General features: G+C 36.9%; 2 protein-coding genes and 1 long non-coding RNA gene across 4 annotated transcripts; 1 reads left to right on the top strand and 2 right to left on the bottom strand.

The window, feature by feature from the left end:
- Positions 1–265: 265 nt before the first annotated feature.
- Positions 266–2,364, bottom strand: sh2d1ab (SH2 domain containing 1A duplicate b). Its single transcript, XM_053505838.1, has 3 exons — positions 2,193–2,364; positions 1,884–1,947; positions 266–677 (listed from the first exon to the last, which is right to left on the bottom strand). Exons 1-3 carry the CDS (start codon positions 2,327–2,329, stop codon positions 516–518), a joined length of 363 nt encoding a protein of 120 aa, XP_053361813.1. The 5' UTR covers positions 2,330–2,364; the 3' UTR covers positions 266–515.
- Positions 2,365–2,451: 87 nt separating this feature from the next.
- On the top strand, positions 2,452–10,182 carry LOC128531729 (uncharacterized). 2 transcript variants are annotated; one of them, XR_008361216.1, is made up of 3 exons: positions 2,452–2,575; positions 2,781–2,918; positions 9,858–10,182. It is a non-coding gene; the product is annotated as an uncharacterized LOC128531729 (long non-coding RNA). The 2 variants fall into 2 exon arrangements; XR_008361215.1 differs by lacking the exon at positions 9,858–10,182 and adding an exon at positions 4,480–6,569.
- Positions 6,951–21,953, bottom strand: LOC128531727 (MICOS complex subunit MIC27-like). The gene is made up of 9 exons (XM_053505836.1): positions 21,875–21,953; positions 21,574–21,675; positions 13,776–13,898; positions 12,955–13,009; positions 10,491–10,589; positions 9,363–9,454; positions 9,137–9,238; positions 8,497–8,809; positions 6,951–7,638 (listed from the first exon to the last, which is right to left on the bottom strand). The coding sequence occupies exons 1-9, from the start codon at positions 21,884–21,886 to the stop codon at positions 7,541–7,543; spliced, it is 996 nt and encodes a 331-aa protein (XP_053361811.1). The 5' UTR covers positions 21,887–21,953; the 3' UTR covers positions 6,951–7,540.
- Between the last annotated feature and the right edge of the window lie 498 nt (positions 21,954–22,451).

The raw sequence follows: 22,451 nt of genomic DNA, 5'->3' as shown, positions 1-22,451 counted from the left end.
CTTGTTTGGTTTGTGCAGATTGATGCAAAACAAGCTGCACAATATCATACGTCTGTATGTACTCATATACTGAACATGTGATCTTTTTTTTTTTGCTGGATTTAACACCTTTTATCAGAGTATTTTAAAGGAATTTTCAGACAATGTCTTTATTTTGCATGTTTATTGCATTTATAGACACAGGTTTAGGTTTCACTTAGCCTAATTAAAAAAAAAACATATTAAGGGTCTATATATATATATATATATATATATATATATATATATATATATATATATAAATAATTACCATCTACTGTACAATTTCCGATTGCAAATAAACTAAACTGTTTTCAGACAAATGGCCAACATATAATATATACAAATCTGGGTGTAAATTTCAATCCTGTAGAATCAAGACTATAACAGTCAATAAGCCATACTCAGTATTACTACTACTATTACTAATAGTCATAATAATTATAATAATAATAAAAATAAGTGTCACTTTGTTACAATTTCTTCGTCCATGCTCCTTATGCAGAAGAGTTTATGTGGCATGTATTTGGGCTGTTATTATGATTCTGAACCGTCACTGGGTAGAGTAGTGGAATGGCAATGCCTTGGTCTGGTTTCTCAAAAGCACTTATCAGATTCTTCACTTTACGAAACAAGCGTTTCTGTTGACCAGGTGCTGTCTGGAAAATCACAAATAAAACGTATTTTTACTTTGTACTTATTAATGGGCCAGTGCATGCCAATATATATGCTGAACTGCAATGCTAGTTGAGTATTCATTTTAATAATTAAGCATCCCATTTCCAAGCAGATACATATTAATATAGTTTACCAAAAAAGACTGTTACAGAGGACTTCATGACTTGGATCAAACTTTATAACCCATACTTTTGGTCACCAACCTTCTAAGACTCTTTAAGTGAAGCAATTGAACTGTCATGTCAAAAGTTTCTATTTATGTTAAAAAAATAATTCCAACAATTACTTATCATATTTTATAGAGACTGCATGAGTTTTTTGTAAATAATAATAATAATAATAATAAATAATAATAATAATAATAATAATAATAATAATAATAATAATAATAATAATAATAATAATAATAATAATAATTCATGAAAAAAATCTTTTTTTGTAGGCAGTGGGTTTAATCCCAAATTCTTATAAACAGCCTATTTGTTTGTGCACTCCAAGGAAACCAAGAGGTTTTACTGTCGACTTTAATTTATTTATTATTGTTTAATTTTTCCTTTTTTTTTGTTTTTGTTAACCTTAATTTATTTCAAACTATACTTTACTAAAAGTATCACTTATCACTGATACTGATTCATATTAGACTACTGTAAAATATGAAAATTAAAATTAATCAGCTCAGCCAATATGCAAAACTACTGGGTCAGCACTCCACATGCATGCATAATGTGTGATTTGTGTGTTCTTGCATCTTTAATTTTAAAGTGTTTTTGTTTTCATGTGAATATAGTTTTCCATTATTTACCAGAAGGCAAAAATCCCTGCATAAGTTTTATATAAAAAAGCTGAAAAGCTATTTTCTGAGGTACAGTTTCTGAGTGGCATACTTTAAAAACTGAAGAAAAAGGAAAAACAACCATGTGCGTGTGTTTATTTATTTTTTTACATTTCATTTTATTTTTTTTATTAAAATTCCATTACTATCTACTTTAAAAGAAAATATATACAACTTTGTGTAATTATTATTATTATTATTATTATATATTTTCCCCATCACAAAATATGACTTTGTTCTGATATGCATTTACATTAAACTGTTGCAAAAAGTAGTAAGGTGAAACATACAAACAGGTAATCATACATATAAGAAATCTTTTATAAAAAAAAAAATTTTTTAATAGACATCTCACCTCTGCTGCCCAGGAGCCTGCATTGTTTTGCTGTAAACGGTAAGTGTAGACATAGCCGTTGCACCTGTGAATGCAATGTCAAATCAAACTCAACATAATTAAACATGATTTTAAACACACACACACACACACACCAAAATTGGTTTAATTTATCTATAATTATATACATCATAATCATAATATATACATTATGATTAAGTTATCACCAATTACAAATCTAATGCCTGTAACAATTAATGTTCCAATATAGTGTGATTGAAATAAATTAGTGGGAAAAAAGCTGTTTTTGTTTTTTTTTTTAAAACTTACAGGACACAGAGGCAGTAAGCACCAGGGACGCTTTCACTGTCTCGTATTAGATAGCTACCATCCTTGCCTGCCTCACCCAGGCGTCTTTCACACATCTCTCGGCTGATGGCCCCATGATAAACAGCCAGCGATTCCATTGTGCCGCTTCTTGTGGTTCTCTGCCTTATCTGAGCAGTACCAAGAGGTAGTGGTTCCTTCTACGGGAAATGACGTGAAGGCAGGAAATCACATCAAAAGACAAAAGATGTTTTCCGCAAGAAAGGTTTGTGCAAGTGAGGAAAATGTCAGTTAAACAGTTTGAGGTGTGGACTTGAAAAGATAAAGCACATTTTGTTTTAGCAAAGGTGACATTTGTGCAAACTTGTTTGCAGGATTTAAACATGGTATTTATACATAGACAACTACAGGTTATGCATGTTGTATTTTGAATACCGTATATTGTGCATTTTAAATATTATCATTGACATTATTGATAGTTCTAAATCTTTTGCATAGTGCACTTTAATATTATGCATATTTCTTAACCTCCTGGTACCCAGATTCTCCTGTTGTGTACATTATATTTTCTCCTCATTATTTCTCTTTTAGGAGAGGGGCATTGGTGGTAGTTAACCACTCATTGATAGGTTTCTCGCCTGCCAAGCAGAAGGGCCGGGTTCGATTCACAGCCAATGCCCAAATCCCAGCCACTGGATGCAGTGCTGGTCCCAAGCCCGGATAAAACAGGTAAGCTTGTGTCAGGAAGCGAATCCGGTGTAAAACCTGTGCCAAGTTGTTGTGCAAACTGGATGGTCCGCTTATTGCGACCCCATAACAGGAACAGCTGTAAAACTAACAACATTTCTCTTTTTTAGGACCTAATACCTACAAATCACTGTCTTTATAAAGAAATCAGTTCTGAAAAAAATTATACATAATGGTCCTTGAGGATCGCACAAGATATATAAACAATGCAGTTGGTAAAAAAGTTCATGTCTTTATATACGGACTTTTGTATCTTGAGAGGTTAAGCAATGTGCACTGCAGTCTGCAGTTATACATACAATTTTAATAAAGTAGACTAAAATAGAAAACACTCACTTTCAAAGTAAAAATAGTAATATTTTGACAATTTAAATGTTAGAAGAGCTTGTATAATTAATTAAGTGTTTAAAAAACAAAAAAGCACATACTTTAGGAAAGTATTCCTTGAAATAGACTCAATGGAAAATCCACAAAGATCTCAGGGCTTATTTAAAAATCAATTAACAAATAAATGATTTAAATAATTATTTTAAAAGTGTGATGTACCTGTTATTAATATAATGACTAGAATGATTTATAGTTAAGATGTTTAGAATTAACTTTATTTTACATGAAATCCTTGTTTCTTTTTAACTCTTGTGAGAGTAAACTGGTTTTATATATACACTGTATGGTTAATAATCGTAATTATACATATATATTACGATTATTAAATATAGTCTGTTAAATTAGTCATAAACTCTACTTACATTGAAATATGTGTAATTTTATTCTGCTAAATAAATAAATAAATAGAGCTAAATGGGTGCAAATCAGAAAGCAAATCAAATGATTCATAGATAGATAGATAGACTAGTCATTCTAGAGCACGTCTGCTTCTCAAAACCATGTGTAATGAACAACACAATAATCCAATTACTGTATTACAAAATGTCTCCCTCTGATGGCTGTACAAAACCATGGAAGAATGCAAGTTTACAGAACAGTTACAATTCATATAAATTCCAGCCAAAAAAAAATTGGGAATGACAAAACTAAAAACTTATTTTTGCTGTTTAAACTTTTTATTTAAAAGGTTGCTATTAGAAGTGTTTTGTTTTGTTTTAATTGTGAAATAAAGGTAGGAGGATTATCAATAGGGATAATAATAAAAAAGACAACACATTCACAGACACTGTAGATATAAAAAAAAGAATATTATGCAATTATAATACTGGGGTGGAGATCTGTATCCAGAACCATCAGCAAGTTGATATAAGTTACTGTAATAAAGTTAAAATCAAAGACATTACAAAACTGTCAAAGAGTTAAAGGTAAATAAACAAGCAAGTGTGTGAAAGTGTCCTAGCCCCCCTGCACTTGCCCTCATCTAACACCAGTCACAGCTCTTTTTAAAGGTAAAGTGCAGGTTAATTTGTTTAAATTTTTACTATTGCACACATACAGTATGTAGACATGCACACACAAACAAATATATATGTAAAGCATTTTTACTTATTCTCAGCATTTGTGAAACTAACACACACACATACTGTACACACAGGTCAACTATTTCCTTAACCATACACCTGTGGGGAGCAGAGGGTAACCTGTCTGGTCTGATGCCACAGAAAAGCTAATGTAGCAAAACCTGCTGACAAAAACTTGATGCTGGCCTTGATGTTGATAGAAAGGTACTACAACACACAGTGAACTATAGACACAGTGCCACATGGGCCCAGCAGGAGGCCAAGGCCAAGAACCCAGCCTCCCCCACATCCCAATCCTACAGTATGGAATGCGCCGGACATGCAAGAACAATTGATGGAGGCCCCATCTCAACCCACAATACGCAAAGCATCTGATGGCAACTTCCTGGTACCAGACACCACAGCACACCACCAAAGATCTTGTGGAGTCATACACTGAGGGACTTGAGCTGCCCAGTTGGCATAAGAGGAATGTAAACGATATACAGCATAATGTTTTGTGTTGTAAAGTTGTGGCTGATCAGTGTATGGCCCACCTGCAATACTTTCCCAGACCACACTTCGGGAAACACATGTTTAAACAATAGCAGTTTTGTCAATTGCTCACAAACAAAGTATCAATTGGAGATCTCACTTATACACTAAAATGAAACTCTAAATGCAAACTAAACCTGACAAAAACTTTTAGCATAATATTATTTTTGCAACTAAATGATACATGCACAATTTGAATTACTGTTTCAAAGCAGCAATAAATCATTGATGCACTATATACAAAAAAATTACTTGGTACTCCATTTTCTCATAAAGGATTCTGTAAAAGATTGCTTTAGTACAGTACTTCGGCCTGAGACGGACAGTAACGGAGTACATTTACTTGACTACAGTACTTAAGTACAATTTTGAGGGATCTGTACTTTACTTGAGTATCATTTCACTCATGACTTTACTTAAGTACATTTGAGAGGCAAATATTGTACTCTTTACTCCGCTACATTTTCATCCATAAGCGTGAGCCAACCCATGGCCCCACCCATGGCCCCACCTCGCCAAACTATTTCAATTTTTTTTAACAAGTTAATGATAGTTTTCGCTACAAGTGTTTGCTGTGTTTACCAAAACAGAACTTCATCACCGCCTACAAAAATTCATCCTCCAACTTGCGGAAGCATGTCATGGTACGTACATTGAAATAAACTTCCTTACATTTCTAAGCTAGATTTTAGCTACAGAAAAGTGCACTAAATAATTGGCTAGCTGCGATAATGCAGCTTTTTATATTCTCGGTTACGTTTGGGTAGTCAAAGCCACATACACCAACTAATTTGCCAGCTGTAGCTAGCCACTTAGATGTACTCCATGTAGAATGTTTCTGTACATAAATGTAAGCACTGTGGCAGAAGTAATGTATTATTTAGAAAGCTTACTCTTGTACTCTTGATACTCAAGTACTTTTAAAAACAAGTACTTCAGTACTTTTACTTAAGTAGGCATCTGACTGTGATACTTTTACTTGTAATTAAGTAATATTTAGCAAGGGGTATCTGTACTTTTACTCAATAATGAACCTGTGTACTCTGTCCACCTCTGACTTTGGCTCACATTTCAATGGACACAAAATCATAAGGATTCAGAAACAAAACAGCTTATTTTTATCACTGTAGGTTTTTACAAAAAAAATTAAAATAAAATTGGCTTACAATAATCAATACAATGTTACTATAAACTCACAAAGACAAAAATACATAATGACAGCAAAGTTACATTGCAATGTAAGGTTTAAGACGTGACAGTACGAGACCAAATTTAAATGGCCCCTCAAATTTACTGCAAAAATCTCAAAGCATTGCTGAAATATAGTTAAACATCCTCTTTTGTATAATAGGGGAAATTTAGAAATAGTGGATGGAAAATTAGAAAATTCCAGAAGACAGATGACACTAGAACTATGATTTTATTCAATGTCAAAGGGACTGTTAAAATCAGCACAAGGGGAGGACTATTGGTAATTAATTCATATATTTTTTCTATTAATAGGCATTAATTTTTTATTAATTAATAATTAACTAATTACCTTTGGTGCTTGTCTTTTATTTATATGTTGGTCCCAACTATTTTCTGAATAGGGCTAAAACAATACAGTCGGCCTTGCTGTTCCAATACTTTTTTCGAGGGGATCATATTTCCCTCAGGGATTAATAAAGTTCTTTGAATCTTGAATTTAATAAAAGCTCACAGGAGTTTAGTGTGAATGATTTTATTTAAAGCAGAATGTGTGTATAGAACTCTCCCTACCCATATACTGTTCATAATAAGATACATTCCAGCCTAGAAACATGGTTACAACAGATAATAACTCTGAAATAAAATTTCAGCCCAACATTGCATGCTATTTTGAATATTTTTTTCTATTGGGGGTTTACTAGTTTGTTGTAGCAGAGGAACACTTTAATAACTGATGATAAATGGCAAAACTTGTGTTAAACAAAAACCATATGTTATTTGATCATGTAGATGGAGTCTACAAAGAAGAGCACATTTCCAGTTATTTTGCTTGTGCATTTTTATCCATTAGCGTTTAGATTACACAGACTACACAAACTACACATTTTTGTCCCCTATTTATCTTTTAGTCCCGAACCCAAATGTTTTAATGTACTGTATAGCAAAAACAGGACAAATGATGTTAAAATACTTTTCAAGGGGACTGTCTATGAGTAACAAACTGCAAGCAAGGGCTATGTTATCAATGGACACATGAGAGAGATTTTTATATTGACCTAAGATCAGTTAATTACATTTGTACATCACTAAATAATTATTTACAAAAAAAAAAATCTTATTTACCAACCAGTGTTTCATTTTAAAAGTTAAATCATTTACATCTTTTTTAGCAGTGCTTGGGAATAACAGATACTATTGAAAATGTTTCCAGCAACAAATGTTGCCATTTAGGGAGTCAAACTATACCACCTGTTTTTAAACATCAGTACTGCCTGTTACAATGTTCATTACTGGAATTAAACTTTGATAAATTACATCTGTAACAAGTTGCTAAAATTGGATTTGGGTAGACAATAAATGACGAAGTGAATCTGCTGAAGAAATGAATGGTTAGTTTTGCTGTTGCCCTGCTCAGCTGCGTGTGCTATAAAGGTCAGCGTCTTCTGGGGAAGACTGTCCAAAGTCCATTAGGTTAAGATCTGCTTCATGCTTCTGCCTCTCCAGGATAGCTAACATGAGAGGATTTTAACATTAGTCTTAATTTTCCATTAAATTCATGCATATCATTTTATAGAAAATTAAATATTTGCAAGTTTATATTAATTTCCCTAACCATATAAATTTCGTATTAAGATCCCCCCATTTCTTGGTTTGTTCTAACAGAGGAACATGGTAAAATTACAGTACCAGTCAAACGTTTGGAGACAATTTTCATTTTAAATTTTTATTTTTTCAAATGAAATCTTTACAGAGCAGGAGAAGGGAATTGAAATGTCAATCTCAAATCAGATTATTGTATATTTTGAATGCCCTCAGCATTATTTAAGAATGTGGAAAGAAATATAAATAAATCAGCAAAGAACTAGAAGGTGTGTCCAAACTTTTGACTGGCAGTGTATATTTCTGATAATGTTTGCAGAATTGCTTTGTTTAACTGTACGCAAAAAAAACAACACTTATAAATAAACAACTACAGTGGCCCAAAACTACACCACAGAATTTATCAAAACACAATGGTATTTAACAAAACTCAGACATTTTACAAAACACATTTGACTTTGTGTTTTGTGAAATTTTTGTGTGTGCTTTGTAAAAAGTTTTATTTTTGTGTTTTGTGAAATGTCACTGTGTTTTGTAAAAAGTGGTTTTGTTTTGTAAGATGTTGCACAATATTATACTTCTGTGCCACCATACACATAATCCATCAGAGTTTATAATAATGTGAAAAGCTTTCCATTCAACTTGTCTGTACACTTTTATTCGGTAAAATTTAGGTATACAAACTCCAAAAGAAATCTGCCTGTAAAGGAGCATTAAAACCAGGGCTTAATTAAAGTTCATATTTTATGTTTTTAATGACTGGTCACCTGTGTGAGTCTGGAGCACTCCTGAGGACTGTGAAAGTGGCATCTCTGGTTGGCTCTCAGCATGTAGGGATGATGCTGTGGACAGTTTTTCCTCAACATTCACCCTTGAGAGTTCATCACCATCAGAGTAAATGCTGCTTTGTGGAACAGAAAATGATGCCGGGACGCAATCATTATCATCAGGAATGAAGCTAGACCTGGACTCTGATGGATGTTGAGCCTCATGGAAGATATCCTCTGTTCCTGTAGTTTGAGGCAATTCATTGACTGGGACGGCCTGAGTATTTGCCACAGTTTCAGGTGATGGTATTGACTTGATTGACAAAAAGAATGCAGCAATTGATTACAAGAATAAGAGCTAAAAGTCTAGATCCTTTGCTAGAAATTTCTTGTCTCTCTAACACATTCAACTGCATCATATCTTCTTTAACAGATCTGTGCAGATTTCAGTGATGTAGCCAGGGTTAGACACCATTTAATTTTTATTTAGTGAAAAAAAAAAAATCCTCAGAGAGCTTAAAGACTGATTCACTACATGACCTTACTTAATTTTAAAATAAACATGAATACACTGAAACAAATTGCTAAACTGTTTGGACATAGCAATCATAATTTGCATACATGTATGTGTATGAATCACCTCTAAACTAGCAGGCACATCTGGCAGGGAATCATGTTTCCACAGCAATGCAATGGTTGAGCTTGTCCACTGTGAGGTTGCACATATCTTCTTGCCACTTACCTAAATGAATGGAATGAGTCAGTTTGTTACAGATTGGAGACATACCAGTTACAAAAGCAAAAAAAAAAAAAAAACTATAGCACTAAAATCTTAAAAAGGATAGCACTTAGATTTTAGAATTCACCTTGAGCATGGCTATACCCTGTACAGGGTAACACACAGCAAATGCTGCAGAGGTCAAACTCACTGGCAGTCCCAGTCTCTTTAGGTATGACCCTGCACCCAGAATGAGAACAAGGTCCAGATTTTAATTATTCTAAACACATATTCTCATTAAGTGAGGCTGCAGTCAGAACTTCAAGAGCCACCACACACAGATATCTTCGGAAAAATGGTCTATAACCTTTGCATTCCCAGTATTAGGCCACTCCTGAACCAGTGTCAATGTCATCCTATTACCTGGGCTAAGGAGGAAAAAATTAACTGTTTCTCCGTGGTCCAAAGTCTTCTTTTAGGGTGAAAGTAAATCAAGGTCTAGAGGAAGAGTTGTGGAGCATAAAATACAAGTAACTTAAAGTCCAGGGTAAGTTTGCATAGTCAGTGATGATTTGGGGTGTCCTGTCATCTTGATGTTGGTCCATTGTTTTTTAACCGAGATGCCGATTTTCTATTCCAACAGGACTTAGCACCTGCCGGCAATGCCAAAACTACCACTAACCAGTTAGATGACCATGAAATTACTGTGCTTGGTTTTACAATTAACTCGCCTGACGTGAATTCCATAAAGAATCCATGGGCTGTTGTCAGAAGCAAGATGACAAATACGTGATCCGACAATACAGATGGGCTGAATGATCACAGCAACCTGGTCTGTTTCAGCAGTGCCACAAGCTGATTGCCTCTACACCATGCTACATTAATGCTAACTCGTGCTAATGGAGCCCTGACCAAGTATTGAGTGCATAAATTAAAGTTTGTTTTTTTTTTTACTAAAGTTGGACATATCTGTATTGTAATTTTTTTATTTTTATTATGGATCATGAGCTGGAAGCCATCACTATTGAAATTAAACCAAAAAAAGAAATATTAAAATATTTCACATTACATGTAATGAATATAGAATGAGTTTCACTTTTTATATTAAATTACAAAAAAAACTTTCCATTGACATTCAAATATCTTGAGATGCAATGCATGTACATGCCAACATAAATATAAATACATACAGTAAATTCATCAGTCATTTACACAGCTAAGATAAGCATTTAGTGAAGCATAACTATTGTATTTTACGTCAATGTATTTTATTTACCTTTTCTTGCAAGAATCACACCAGTGAGGCCAGACACTGCAATTACAGAAAGTCTAGGGATAAATCCAGAGGGAGGGTCTTTAAGGAAGTGGTACACATCTGTAAAAAAGCATTGTGGTGAGGAAGAATCATGAACATTATGGGTGGGTTCCCAACCTTTCACCATGGGTGTTTGTGGCAGAAAATAAAAAGCTAATTTAGATTAGTTAAAAAATGCAGTTAGCATCTAACCAGAAGTGCATAAGTGGCCCATTTACAATAAATAATGTGTTATACAAACTGGCAAAGCATTAGGGAATAGAGTATTATATTACGAGCATGATTCGTTCTGGGAACGGGCTCGTATTCGAAACACTCGTAAATCAAAGCACATTTTCCCATAAGAAAAAAAGGAAATTGATGATATTCGTTCTACAGCCCAAAAAAATAAATACATAAAAACAAATAACACAAAATATAAAGTAAAAATAAAACAAATTAACCTGCATGTTACCTTAAAAAAAGTAAAAATAAATCCAGACAGATAAGTGTTTCCATTTATGCGCACAGACGCTCCGTGTGTGTGTGTTTTTCTCTCTCCTGCGCTGCTGAGTGTATGTTATGGGTGTGAGGGAGCGTAATTTGACACCGTGCCGGTTGTCACACACACACACACACACACACACACACACACAAAAACATTTTAGGAGAGAGAGAGAGAGAGTGAGAGAGTGAGTGAACCAGCACGGTGTCAAATTATGTGCACACACACATAACACACACACTCAAAAACTGACACACACTAACGACGAGAGAAAAAGAGAGAGCGTGTGTGTTTGTGTTTGAACAGGCGCGGTGTCAAATTATGCGCAAGAGAAAGAAAAACACACACACATAACACACACTCAAACACTGACACACAAGAAAGAGAGCGTATGTGTGTGTTTGTGTGTGAACCGGCAGTGTCAAATTATGTGCGCACACATAACACACACACTCTTCAGCGCAAAAGAAAAAAACACACACACACATGCACACACGTGGATGTTGATTATACCAGCAAGAGACGAGCACTAAGACCCAGCAGGGGAGATGATTTCCCCGCAGCGCCAGAGAGAGAAAAACGTTGGCTCAGTTGTGATGACGCGACGCTCGGTGTGAAAACAAGAAGCGCATACGTTATACATGATACTCGGTGCTTGTAAACCACGACAATGCTCGTTTTTTAAGTAAAAATTTATTAAAAATATTCTAGCCAAACGTCGATTATGAGCCTTTTTTTTGCCTAATTTTCTTCCTAATTTAATGTTCAATTCCGCCCCGTCACTAGGAGGCTCCCACATTAACTCTACTACTACCACTCAGTCAGGATGGCCAAAGACTATCACGTGTTTCCTCCAAACCACGTTACACCAGCCGACCACATCTTTTCGAACTGCTCCCTCACGCACCATTAGGGGCGGCGTAACACACTCTGAGGACAGCGCTATCCGCTCCTTCCACTTGCACGAGCTTACAGACGCCCCTAATTGGCTTCAATTCACCTGGGAACTGAACCAGCGATCTCCAGATTATAGGGCGAGCATTTTACCACTGCACCAATGGAATATTTAGACAATTATAACGATAAATATAAATATATGATAAGTATATAAATATAACTAAGTTGTTGCTTAATGTGTGCTGTTGCTGAGAACTCTACCATACACTTACACTTTTCACATTAGGCACGATTGATTTGTACCATGCCTAGGAACAATTGCATCCACCTCCCCATTCCTCGTATTTTTTTTGGTTTGTTTCCTGTTCTTATGTACACTTGCTGCACACTTAATACTCTCAGATAAATCAGGTGGCAGTACGCACCTACTTGGCTGGTGAGCCACCCTTAAACAGAAGTGAAGAAGGGAAAAAGCAAGTTAACTTTTGCACATTTAACTTTTAAGCTTAATATTATAGCTTTAGCACAGTTAACTTTAAAGCTTAATATTATTTATATTTTGAAAAAAATTTTAATAAAAAATTTTTTATGTGCCTTCCTACTTCATAAGCTATGATTGTGTAGGTCAAAGGTTGAGATTGGCGCAAGCTACAAAAATTTCAGAGCAGACCAGCAGCACTGATGATGTCGTGTCTAAACAGCAATCAAATTTCATGCTCAGGTACAATTAACTTCAATATATTTTATTCAATCCATGTCCAAGTATGCTGTACTGTGCCTGTGACCACTTCTTTAAGCCAACATGGGCATGGTTTCTAACCCTGGAGTGATTGGGTTGGGACAATTTAAATAAACTAGACAAGTTCAAATGTTTGCGGAAATGATACCGGGGACAATCCTAATGTGAAAACACCCAAAGTGTAAACGAAGCAGAGGAGATGGGAATGTATAAGGAGAGCTCCAAATAACCTGGTCTGATAGTTGGGAACCCCTGGTTCAAAACAGTCAGGAAATAAACATCAAGTCTGTACTTTTCTCTCTTACCTTCTCCACCATGGTAAAGGTTCACAGCTGTCACTTTAACTGATACATAAGCACTCTGAATTAAAAACAGAATCACATGGAACAAAGTTCATTATTAACCACATTTAATGGTTTAACATTTATGACAGAACAAATATGAAATAATGTAATCAACAAAATGTGCCAAATACTGTAAGCCAAAATATGTTTTATATTTTCAGATTACAGCTTTGCACACTCTTGCACGTCTTTTTTCTTTACTTAACTGGGTGTTTCTTGCCATAATATGAATAATTACAGTAGTTTAGTAGCACTAATAGGGCTATTGTACCCACCATTTCTCTGCAAAAGACAAATGATGGTCTTAAGAAAGCTAGAAATGCCACAAATTAACTCTTGACAAGGCACACCTGTGAAAACCTGTGAACTTTTAACGTATAAAAAATTTAATGGTCTTGGGCCGCAGTACCTGAGTGAACTACTAAAAATATATTTAACTAAATACTTAAATTTTATTCAAAGTTTTCTAAGAAATAAATCTAATTGTAAAATAAGGCAATATCAATCATATTAATGTAAATCAAACAAAAGTGAGAGTAGAGTGCATTGTTACACTTCTATATTAACCATTAATTTTATGGAAAAAAATAAGCTTTCCAAACTGTGAAGCAATTTGATTTGAGTTTAATCATAGAAGTGACTCATTTAGAAAAATTGTTAAAATCAATTATGTAATATGTAATCAATACAATCAATACTGTGGGAAATCACATTATGCTGAACTCCAGAACTGGTATAGTGCACCACTGTATGTTATGACCAAGTAAAGACAGGAGTCATACTTCCATTTTCCGCAAACAAGACTGAAGTCTCCCTCTAATTTTACCAAGACTACTCTGGAGAGTTCCTGGTTGTTCTTCTGAATAGTGGAGCCTCTCCTGTGGCAGGGTTGAGTAAATTGAGAGCTGAGGAATAAAGAAAAATATTAGAAAAATGGCAACACAAAATGTATACAAAAAAATTATATAATTAGTGGTACAGTTACAATGTAAACTGACAAGCTGAACTAATTCAACTTTCAGAGGAATGCCTCAATGTTCATCTATTCTTAGCAATGTGCTAGTCAGCTAACTTTAATGAGTGATGTGGACACTCACACAGCACTTTATAAGAAACACCTACTGTTGGCATATATAATCGCTGTTAGTACATGCCTATATATATATATATATATATATATATATATAAAACCTATATATGCCAAAAAATTCATGCAGTTACCTAATCAGCCAAAAGTGTCATGAAAGTACGTACAATGGCTCAAATCATGTTGATATGGGCCAGCAGGTTCTAGTAAAGTTCAACCATCAGAATGGGGAAAAATGTAATAATAGGCCATGTCACAAAGTCATCTTAAACTGGTTCCCTTTTAGTCGATTTACTCGGTACAACACATAATGTATGGGATATCATGCCCTCTCGTGTCTTGGTTGAAGTCACCTATATTCACGCCGTAAAGGAAGTCAAACCTACACCACGTAGGTGTAGCCCCGCCTATACATATCTATAAGCTATCGTCATCACGGTCGTCTCTCAGTTTTTACGCTCTTACCTGGCTGTGAACACCTTTTTCCGTAGAGTTTTCTAGGTGATGCTAGTCAACTCTACATTTTATATTATAAAACTAAGCTTAAGATCAGCTTAACTGTCCCTGTTGTTGATAGTGACAACAACCTAATTTGGTAAGTCGTCTACCAGCGGAGCGCTGACTATACGTTTACTGCAGTCAGTGCATTAGCGACATCTCAATTTGGTTGGCTTTTATTTAGCCGTGCTAACCGTGCTAGCTAGTATAAGCAGGCACTGCTTGTGCGCTTAATTTCGTTACGCTGCTTCAAACGTATCAGGCAATGTGTTTTGCTTAACGAGGTCAGGACAGCAACAGACTAAATTTTGCGCGTCTCATTGTGCGGCTCTCTCCCTCGGCAGGGGGATGGTGAGCGCAGTGGTAGCACAGAGGCATTTATGGCTCACGCTCTCAGATATCCCAGATAGAGACAGGGCCATTTACTTAGATCATTTACTTGTCTGCTGAGGGTTTGTTCGGCCAGACACTCGATTTCATTTAGGGAAAGTTTGACTTCAAGTGAAAACAGACTGAGGCGTTGCGAGACATCATTCCTCGACGAGAGGTGAAGCCCGAACATGCTTGAAAAGTGACCACTCCGCGGCCCCCTCACAAAAGACCACCGCTGTCAGCTAGCTTGGGCTCTTGTCCAGTGAAACAAAAACCTCCCAGGCAAAACCCACAGCAGTCAGCCTGGAGTATGGGCCCCCCACCGTGCCTCCGGAAGGATTCAGTGACTAGGAGGAAGAATCCTCACTCCTCTGAGCTCAGATTTTAAAGGAAGAGGGAGAGGAGCTTTGGCAGCAGGAAGACATTGTTTCTCCTCTCACAATGTCACCAAAGAGGCTGCTATGTTATGGGAATCAGTCCCAAACGGTGTTGGACTTCTTTAGCACAAGCACTCTTCCAAGCACAATCTGCCCCTCTCGCACACAAGTGTATCTTTTCAAGTTATGAACACCAGTTTGGGCGTGTTAAAAAATTCTCAGGGACTTACAGCAAGTACCTTTGATGTTTACAGTTTGATTGCCCCAGAAATGGTGCCTTTTGTAAACTGTGTAAATGTTCCATTATTAAAACCAATAAAGAGTTCTCCGGTTTACAATGTTGTACAATGTACAAAATAAAACAGCCTAGTGACATCTATGAGGCAGCAGCCCCCTTTCAGTGCTCAATGTGAGCTGGTTGGCTTCCCACTTTATGTGGCGTGCATGCACAGTCTTGACATGGGTGCAAAACACAGTCTTTATGGGATACCAAGTACAGTTTTCCACAAAGCCTCCGCGTTTTTCTTCCGTCGTCAACACTGTGGTATCTGGCAACACCGTAGCGGTGCTTCAGGAGGAGATAAATTCTCTTCTGAGCGAAAGGGGCGATTCAAGTGGTTCCTCCTTCGGAAGCGAACTCAGGTTGGTACAGCCGTTATGTTGTCATTCCGAAGAAAGGGAAAGGACCGTGTCCTGTTTTGGATCTGAGAACATTAAACTTGTTAGAATGTACAAGTTCAAAATGCTTACACTGAGGCAACTGCTGTCGCTTGGCCTGTCGCTAGCTTCCCAAACGGCGGTGCTGTCTCCTCTTCGGGAGAGAGGCATTCGCATACTGACCTATTTAGACGACTGGGCGCTAATAAAGAGCTCAAGCAAGCAGGCGGAGAAACAGACAGCGCTAGTTCTGTCTCACATTCAGACTCTAGGGTTCTTAGTAAACATGCAGTGTAAAAGCTAAATGACTCAGTTTCCGGTCCTGGTTCTGGAGATATGCTCCGTTACCAACTAAGCACATCTGTCAAAGCACAAAATAGCGGTGTTTCAGTGCTGCCTTGCTCTGTATTAGTTGCAACACAAACTTTGTTTCTGAGTGTTTTTTACAGTTAATGGGAGTGATGGCACTTATGATCGCTGTGGTGCCTCTCGGGCTGTTGAACATGTATGCGTTTCAGCTCTACATGTGTTCCCACCGCCTATGTGCGGCACGCCACCTCAACAGCAGGCTGACAGTGACACTGTCATGCATGTCAGCTCTTCTGCCCTGGAGGGAACCCAGGCTGTTACCCCAGGGCTTTTCAATAGGCAGGATGTCATCTGCTAAACGAGTGGATGATATCCACGCTTTGTTTGTGCATCCATCTTGTATGCAGTTTGCTAATGGTTTAAAGGTTACTCTATGGCCGAACGAAGCCTATGCACCTAAGGTTGTCTCCAGTGATTATAGCTCTTCGGTCTTTGACCTTCATAGCTGGGAAGCAGGAGCAGGGAAAATTGCATAATTTGTGACTGGTAGATGCACTACGGGTTTATATGGACTGTACAATGAATATGCACTTATGTAATCAATTGTTTGTCTGCTCTGCTTTCCAATGGCTTTCCCATTGGATTGTGTAAGCTATTTTATTACCTTATACTGTAGCAGCAAAGGTGTCCCATTGCCTCAGGGTGTGAAGGCACACTCCACGAGAGCTATGGCAACATCTTGGGTGCTGTTCAAAGGCATGTCCGTGGGTGATATTTGCGCGGCAGCCGGTTGGTCTTCACCGCTCACTCTTGTCCGGTTCTACCATCTTGACATAACGGCCCCCTTGGTGGCACATTGTTTCCTCTCTGCGGGGTCCATTATGTAGTAGAGTAGCTATCAAGGTTCTTGTTCCTAACTTTGGTAGATGCTTGGCGGGACGTGAATATATGTCCCATACGTTACTGTATGTGTTGTTCTGGGTGAATCAACTGAAAGGGAACGAATGGTTATGACTATAACCTCTGTTCCCTGAACACACTGCTGCCCCGCCTCACAGCTTAGCTCGGCAAAGAGCGGCTGTCAAACTGAAAGTCAACCGTGGTGGCGATGGCTTATAGGGATAGGCGGGGCTATACTTACGTCACCATAAGTTTGACTGCTTTTACAGTGTGAATATACACTACCTTCCAAATTATTACGCAAATGATATCTTTCTCTGATTTTCATAATTAGTCAATGCAAATGACAGTCAGTATAATTTTCTAGTTATCAACTATTATTAAGTGTATAATTGGAATTTTATTGAACAAACATCCTTTTGATAATATTTATTTCAAAAATAAAAAACTGAAAATGCACTGTTCCAAATTATTATGCACAACAGTTAAACATTTTATAACTGTTGAGTTATAACATTTAGTTAAAACATTTTATAGGCTGTAAAGAACTGAAAATGGGCTTTTGTTGAATTTGCAGCTTTAGGGGGTCATATTTACTGAAATTTTTTAATCAAAAACATCCTAACAGGGCATGTTGCATCTTGACATAGGACCCCATCTTTAATATCACCTTCACAATCCTTACATCCATTAAACTTGTGAGTTTTTGGACAGTTTCTGCTTAAATTTCTTTGCTCTTTCCAGAGCTGCTGTTTTGATGCAAAGCGCCTCCCACCCTCATAGATCTTTTGCTTGAGGATGCTCCAAAGTTTTTGGGTTTGAGGTCAGGGGAGGATGGTGGCCACACCATGATCTTTTATGCCCATAGCAGCCAATGACACAGAGGTATTCTTTGCAGCATTAGATGGTGCATTGTCGTGCATGATGTAAGAAAGTGGTCAGTCAATATACTTTGCAGAGATCATTTTCACACCTTCAGGGACCCTAGAGGGGCCTACCAGCTCTCTTCCCATGATTCCGGCCCAAAACTTGACTCTGGCACCTCCTTACTGATGTCGCAGCCTTGTTGGGACATCCACTACTCCATCCATCTGGACCAACCAGGGTTGCACGACACTCATCAGTAACCAAGACTGTTTAAAAATTTGTTTTCATGTATGTCTGGGCCCACTGCAACCGTTTCTGCTTGTGAGCATTGGTTAGGGGTGGCTGAATAGTAGATTTATGAACATTTTTAAGGCACCAGTAACTTCAAATACATGTTTGAATTTGTCTGGCAGAAACCTTCCTCATTCTGCCTTTATCTGCACGAACCTGTCTGTACACTGAATCAGCCACAAATGTCTTCACAGTATGATGATCACGCTTAAGTTTTCTTGAAATATATAATGTTTTCATACCTTGTCCAAGGCATTGCACTATTTGACGCTTTTCGGCAGCATAGAGATCCTTTTTCTTTCCCATATTGATTGAAACCTGTGGCCTGCTTAATAATGTGAAACAACCTTCTTCAGTACTTTTCCTTTGATTGGGGTTATCTGGCAAACTAATTATCACACGTGTCTGAGATTCATTCCAGTGATCCAAAGAGGCCCGAGACACAACACAATCCATAAGTTTAATTTAAAAACTAAACAGTTAATGTTTATGACACTTACATCCAATTTGCATAATAATTTGGAACACAGTGTAAGTGGCTTCAACCTGGACATGAAAGGGCGTGATATCCGATACGTTATGTGTTGTACCTCGGTCCTTTCCCTCAGGGAACAGAGGTTATAGTCATAACCATTCGTTTCATGAACATATTTCAGAGCTGCCCTCCATTTCAGAGCTGCTCTTTGGACACTTGTGTTGGTTGATTACTGTAAGTGTTGGTCTTGCATCTGTTTTTCACTGTTTTTCAGTTTCTGTCCAATTCCTGATCCTTCTGTTTAGAGTTTGATCTATATATTTATAAATTAAATATTATCATTCCCATTATGTCGTGGCTGTGACCAGCCAATTAAGAATAAGTTAAAATGTTCCTCAGTGGCCTTTCCACTTTCAAAACATCTGCAGTGACTTTATAAAGCTACCGTGTCAACATGCACCAGAGTCTTCATGGATTGCTTTCAACATTTTTGGAAAATGAGCCTCACATAGTACACTGTTACTAGTAAAGTGTTTGGTGAGTTTATAGCCAATGGCCTTTGGACACCTGTCACAATAGTAAAAAACATCAACAAAACCAAAACATTAACAATCGGGCTCTCCAACAATTGAGCTTTCCAACAATGCAGCAATATCTGAAGACATCAGCCCCACACCGCACAGCTATTTTTTTATTCTTATTTATTTAACAAACAGGCTGTTTCACATTCATTTTAGGACAAACTGACATACCAAAAATAATCTAAATTTTTTATGCTTCCTCTTTTCATCGTCTATCCACTTGCTGTTGCTTGCGCCTGCAGCTATCAGTGATAATTATTTAATGTAGAATGCAACATACATCCTGCCGTTCTATATGGCAGTACTCTCTGCCTAACATATTACTACAAAGAAAAAAAATCGTAGAGTTGAACTTCTTTCATCTACAGTGAAATACACTCTCTGTTCGGTAATCAGAGAGTGAATCACACATGAGACATCGAAAAAGTCTTTAAAAAAGTAATTTTAAGAAAGTCTTAAAATGACTCCGGTTGCATTAAATTCAGTCCAATCAGTTTTTGTGTGATAAAATTGTGTTATAAAAAATATTTCCATAGTGATTATGTAGGGAAGGGGCAATGCGTGCCAGGGGGGCATTTTAGCGCATAACGCTGGGTTCTCAGTTCTGGTATTTTAAATGGCCTCATCTCAGACTGCTGTGGATATGTTTGCTCTATATACCCTATACTCTATTTCAGGACTACTTTGCACTGGCATGTGAAGCATTTTTAGGCTTATGAGACAACCAGTCGAGCCAAACTGAATGCCAGCTTGAACCTAGGTTGCACATGGGCTTGCACCCAAGTTGTGTCGTATGTCCAGGAGCCGTTCAAAACTTGTTCGAGTAATTGGTAAGCAGAGCGAAGCAGGTTTATATATTTTTTGTGGCAGCAAAAAGAAAAAAGAAAAGCAGTGAGGTTTAATGTCTATTTATTTTATATTTTACTTATTTTTTACATTTTAATACATATATAATAAGTTTATATTGTTTTTACATGCAAAAATAAGATTATAGTGTTGGAAATTTTGAATATTGTTAATATTTTTTGGGTGGCCAGAACAGATTATCTGCATTTACATCATTTCCTTCGAGAAACTTTGAAGGTTCAGTTGTCATAGTCTACTTTTTTTTTTGGAGTAAGCCCTGCTAAGTCACACTTTTATTTCTGCTTGTTGAGTCTTTTGATAGCTTGTAGCTCAGTCTACACACAGTAAATAAACGTGTTAATTATATCTGATTAGTGATGTGTATAGCCTCAAGGGAAAAAGTGCTAAATGACTTAAAAAGTATACAAAAAAAAAAAGCTAGATGGTGTGACTTAATCGGTACATTGGTCAGAAGTCGTCCTGTTAATGATCTTTTCATTAATAGATAGGGGGGCTTGAGACCAGTCTCCGAAACATTTTCGTGCCTGTCCAGCCAATCTTGTCCCAGCACCATGCGAACCTGGTTAGATCTGCACCATAAATTAAATAAAAATGCTGAGTAGAAGTGAAGTTATAAGCAGTTATGTGCCAGATTATTCTTTACAGACAAAACCTTTTATTTATATACTGTAGATAGTCATTTTCATTTTTATCATAAAGATATATTTGGGGGTTACATTTAATAAATCTACGTGGACACTGGTGGCTCTGTAGTAAATGTTTTGCCTTCCATGCGGAAGGCCCGGGTTTGATTCCCAGCCACTGGATGCAGTGTGTGGACCAGATAGTCCGCTGTGGCAACCCCTTGCCGGAGCACACGTAAGACAACAACAGCACATAATCAATCTACAATACATGAGAGTTTCACTTTTTTTTTTTTTTTTTTATAAAAGAAACTGTAACTTATTCATGGTGCTACCAGTGTTAGCTATTATATTCTGATAATGTTAAAACAAAGTGCTTCCATTGTCAGGAAACGTTACCTCTGACTAAACTGTACTATAGCTCATCAGTATTCTAAACTATCAGTAGAAGATATTGAGAAACTATTGCGGACTGACATAACATTTTAAGATATTCTGCCAGGGTCGGAAAAATGATAGAACACCTGTTGTATTAAAACGCGCATCAAAACGAAGGCTGCGGTCAAATTTAGCTAGCCGTCCATCCACCCGGAACAAATGCAGCAAACCCTCTGAAAATCAGTTCCAACCTCCCCGCTGTACATCACACTGTTAACGGATTATGTACATGGATCACCTGCTGAGGTGAGAGAAGTACTTCCGTTTTATCTTCACTCATGCAGTAGACGCGCATCGAAGCGAATCCCAGCATTACAGGCACGGCCACTACCTTCACCACCTGAAATACACATGGGAAACATTATAACACTGACTGTGGCTAACTGTTAATCTAACAGATAACGAGCATGTTTAGCTAACTTAACCATACCAAACGGATATGCAATGTCTTACACGAAACAATTCATATCTGTCTAGTCTACCATTTAACTTAATCTTCAGTTCACTAAATGTTAAAATCCTTAAACTTAAAAAAATACCTTGGACATCATGCGTCTCCTTACTGTAAATTTACAATCCAGAAAACTGCGGTGCAACTGCTTCTTCTGCTGCTGCTGTTTGTTTCATAGTGGAGACCTAATGCCATCTACCGGATTTACGGGTTTCCACATTTCATTGAAGTTTAATTCCATTACTGCCATCTGTCGGATTTTTAGCAGTTAGTTTACAGCACGCAGATAGTGTATATCAGGGACTGATTCATACTCCGTTTTATATAAACCACATGAGGACGGGTTCCGTGTAGAGTCTGGTTCCTCTCCAGGTTTCCTCCCATCGTCATCTCAGAGAGTTTTTTCCCCTGGACACTGTGGCCCCCCGGCTTGCTCATTAGAGACCATCTAATAGTTACGTATAAGTCTAGGATTTTTCCCCATGTACAGTACATTTTCTAGTTGGTTTTTTTTCCCCGGAAATACGTAATTTGTTAAAGCTGCTTTGTGACATTGACCACTGTTAAAACTGCTATACAAATAAAATCTAATTGAATTAAATTGTTTATTAATTTTATTGTTTATCAATTTATTTTTTGTTTATCAATTTATTATTCGTAATATC

The sequence above is a fragment of the Clarias gariepinus genome, chromosome 10, assembly GCF_024256425.1.
Source record: "Clarias gariepinus isolate MV-2021 ecotype Netherlands chromosome 10, CGAR_prim_01v2, whole genome shotgun sequence".
Classification (NCBI taxonomy): Eukaryota; Metazoa; Chordata; class Actinopteri; order Siluriformes; family Clariidae; genus Clarias; species Clarias gariepinus.
The sequence above is the reverse complement of the archived record's forward strand: the minus strand, read 5'-3'. Positions and strand labels throughout refer to the sequence as shown.

Bases quoted from the DNA above. Each gene is read 5' to 3' on its own strand.
- sh2d1ab (XM_053505838.1), bottom strand. From the start codon at position 2,329: ATGGAATCGCTGGCTGTTTATCATGGGGCCATCAGCCGAGAGATGTGT. The intron at 1,948-2,192 runs GTAAGTTTTAAA...TTGCATTCACAG, and splicing joins GCTTACTGCCTCTGTGTCCT to GTGCAACGGCTATGTCTACA. The intron at 678-1,883 runs GTGAGATGTCTA...GTGATTTTCCAG, and splicing joins CAGGCTCCTGGGCAGCAGAG to ACAGCACCTGGTCAACAGAA.
- LOC128531727 (XM_053505836.1), bottom strand. The intron at 10,590-12,954 runs GTAAGAGAGAAA...GCTTTTTTACAG, and splicing joins CCTTTACCATGGTGGAGAAG to ATGTGTACCACTTCCTTAAA. The intron at 7,639-8,496 runs GTGACCAGTCAT...CTCTCATGTTAG, and splicing joins AGTGCTCCAGACTCACACAG to CTATCCTGGAGAGGCAGAAG.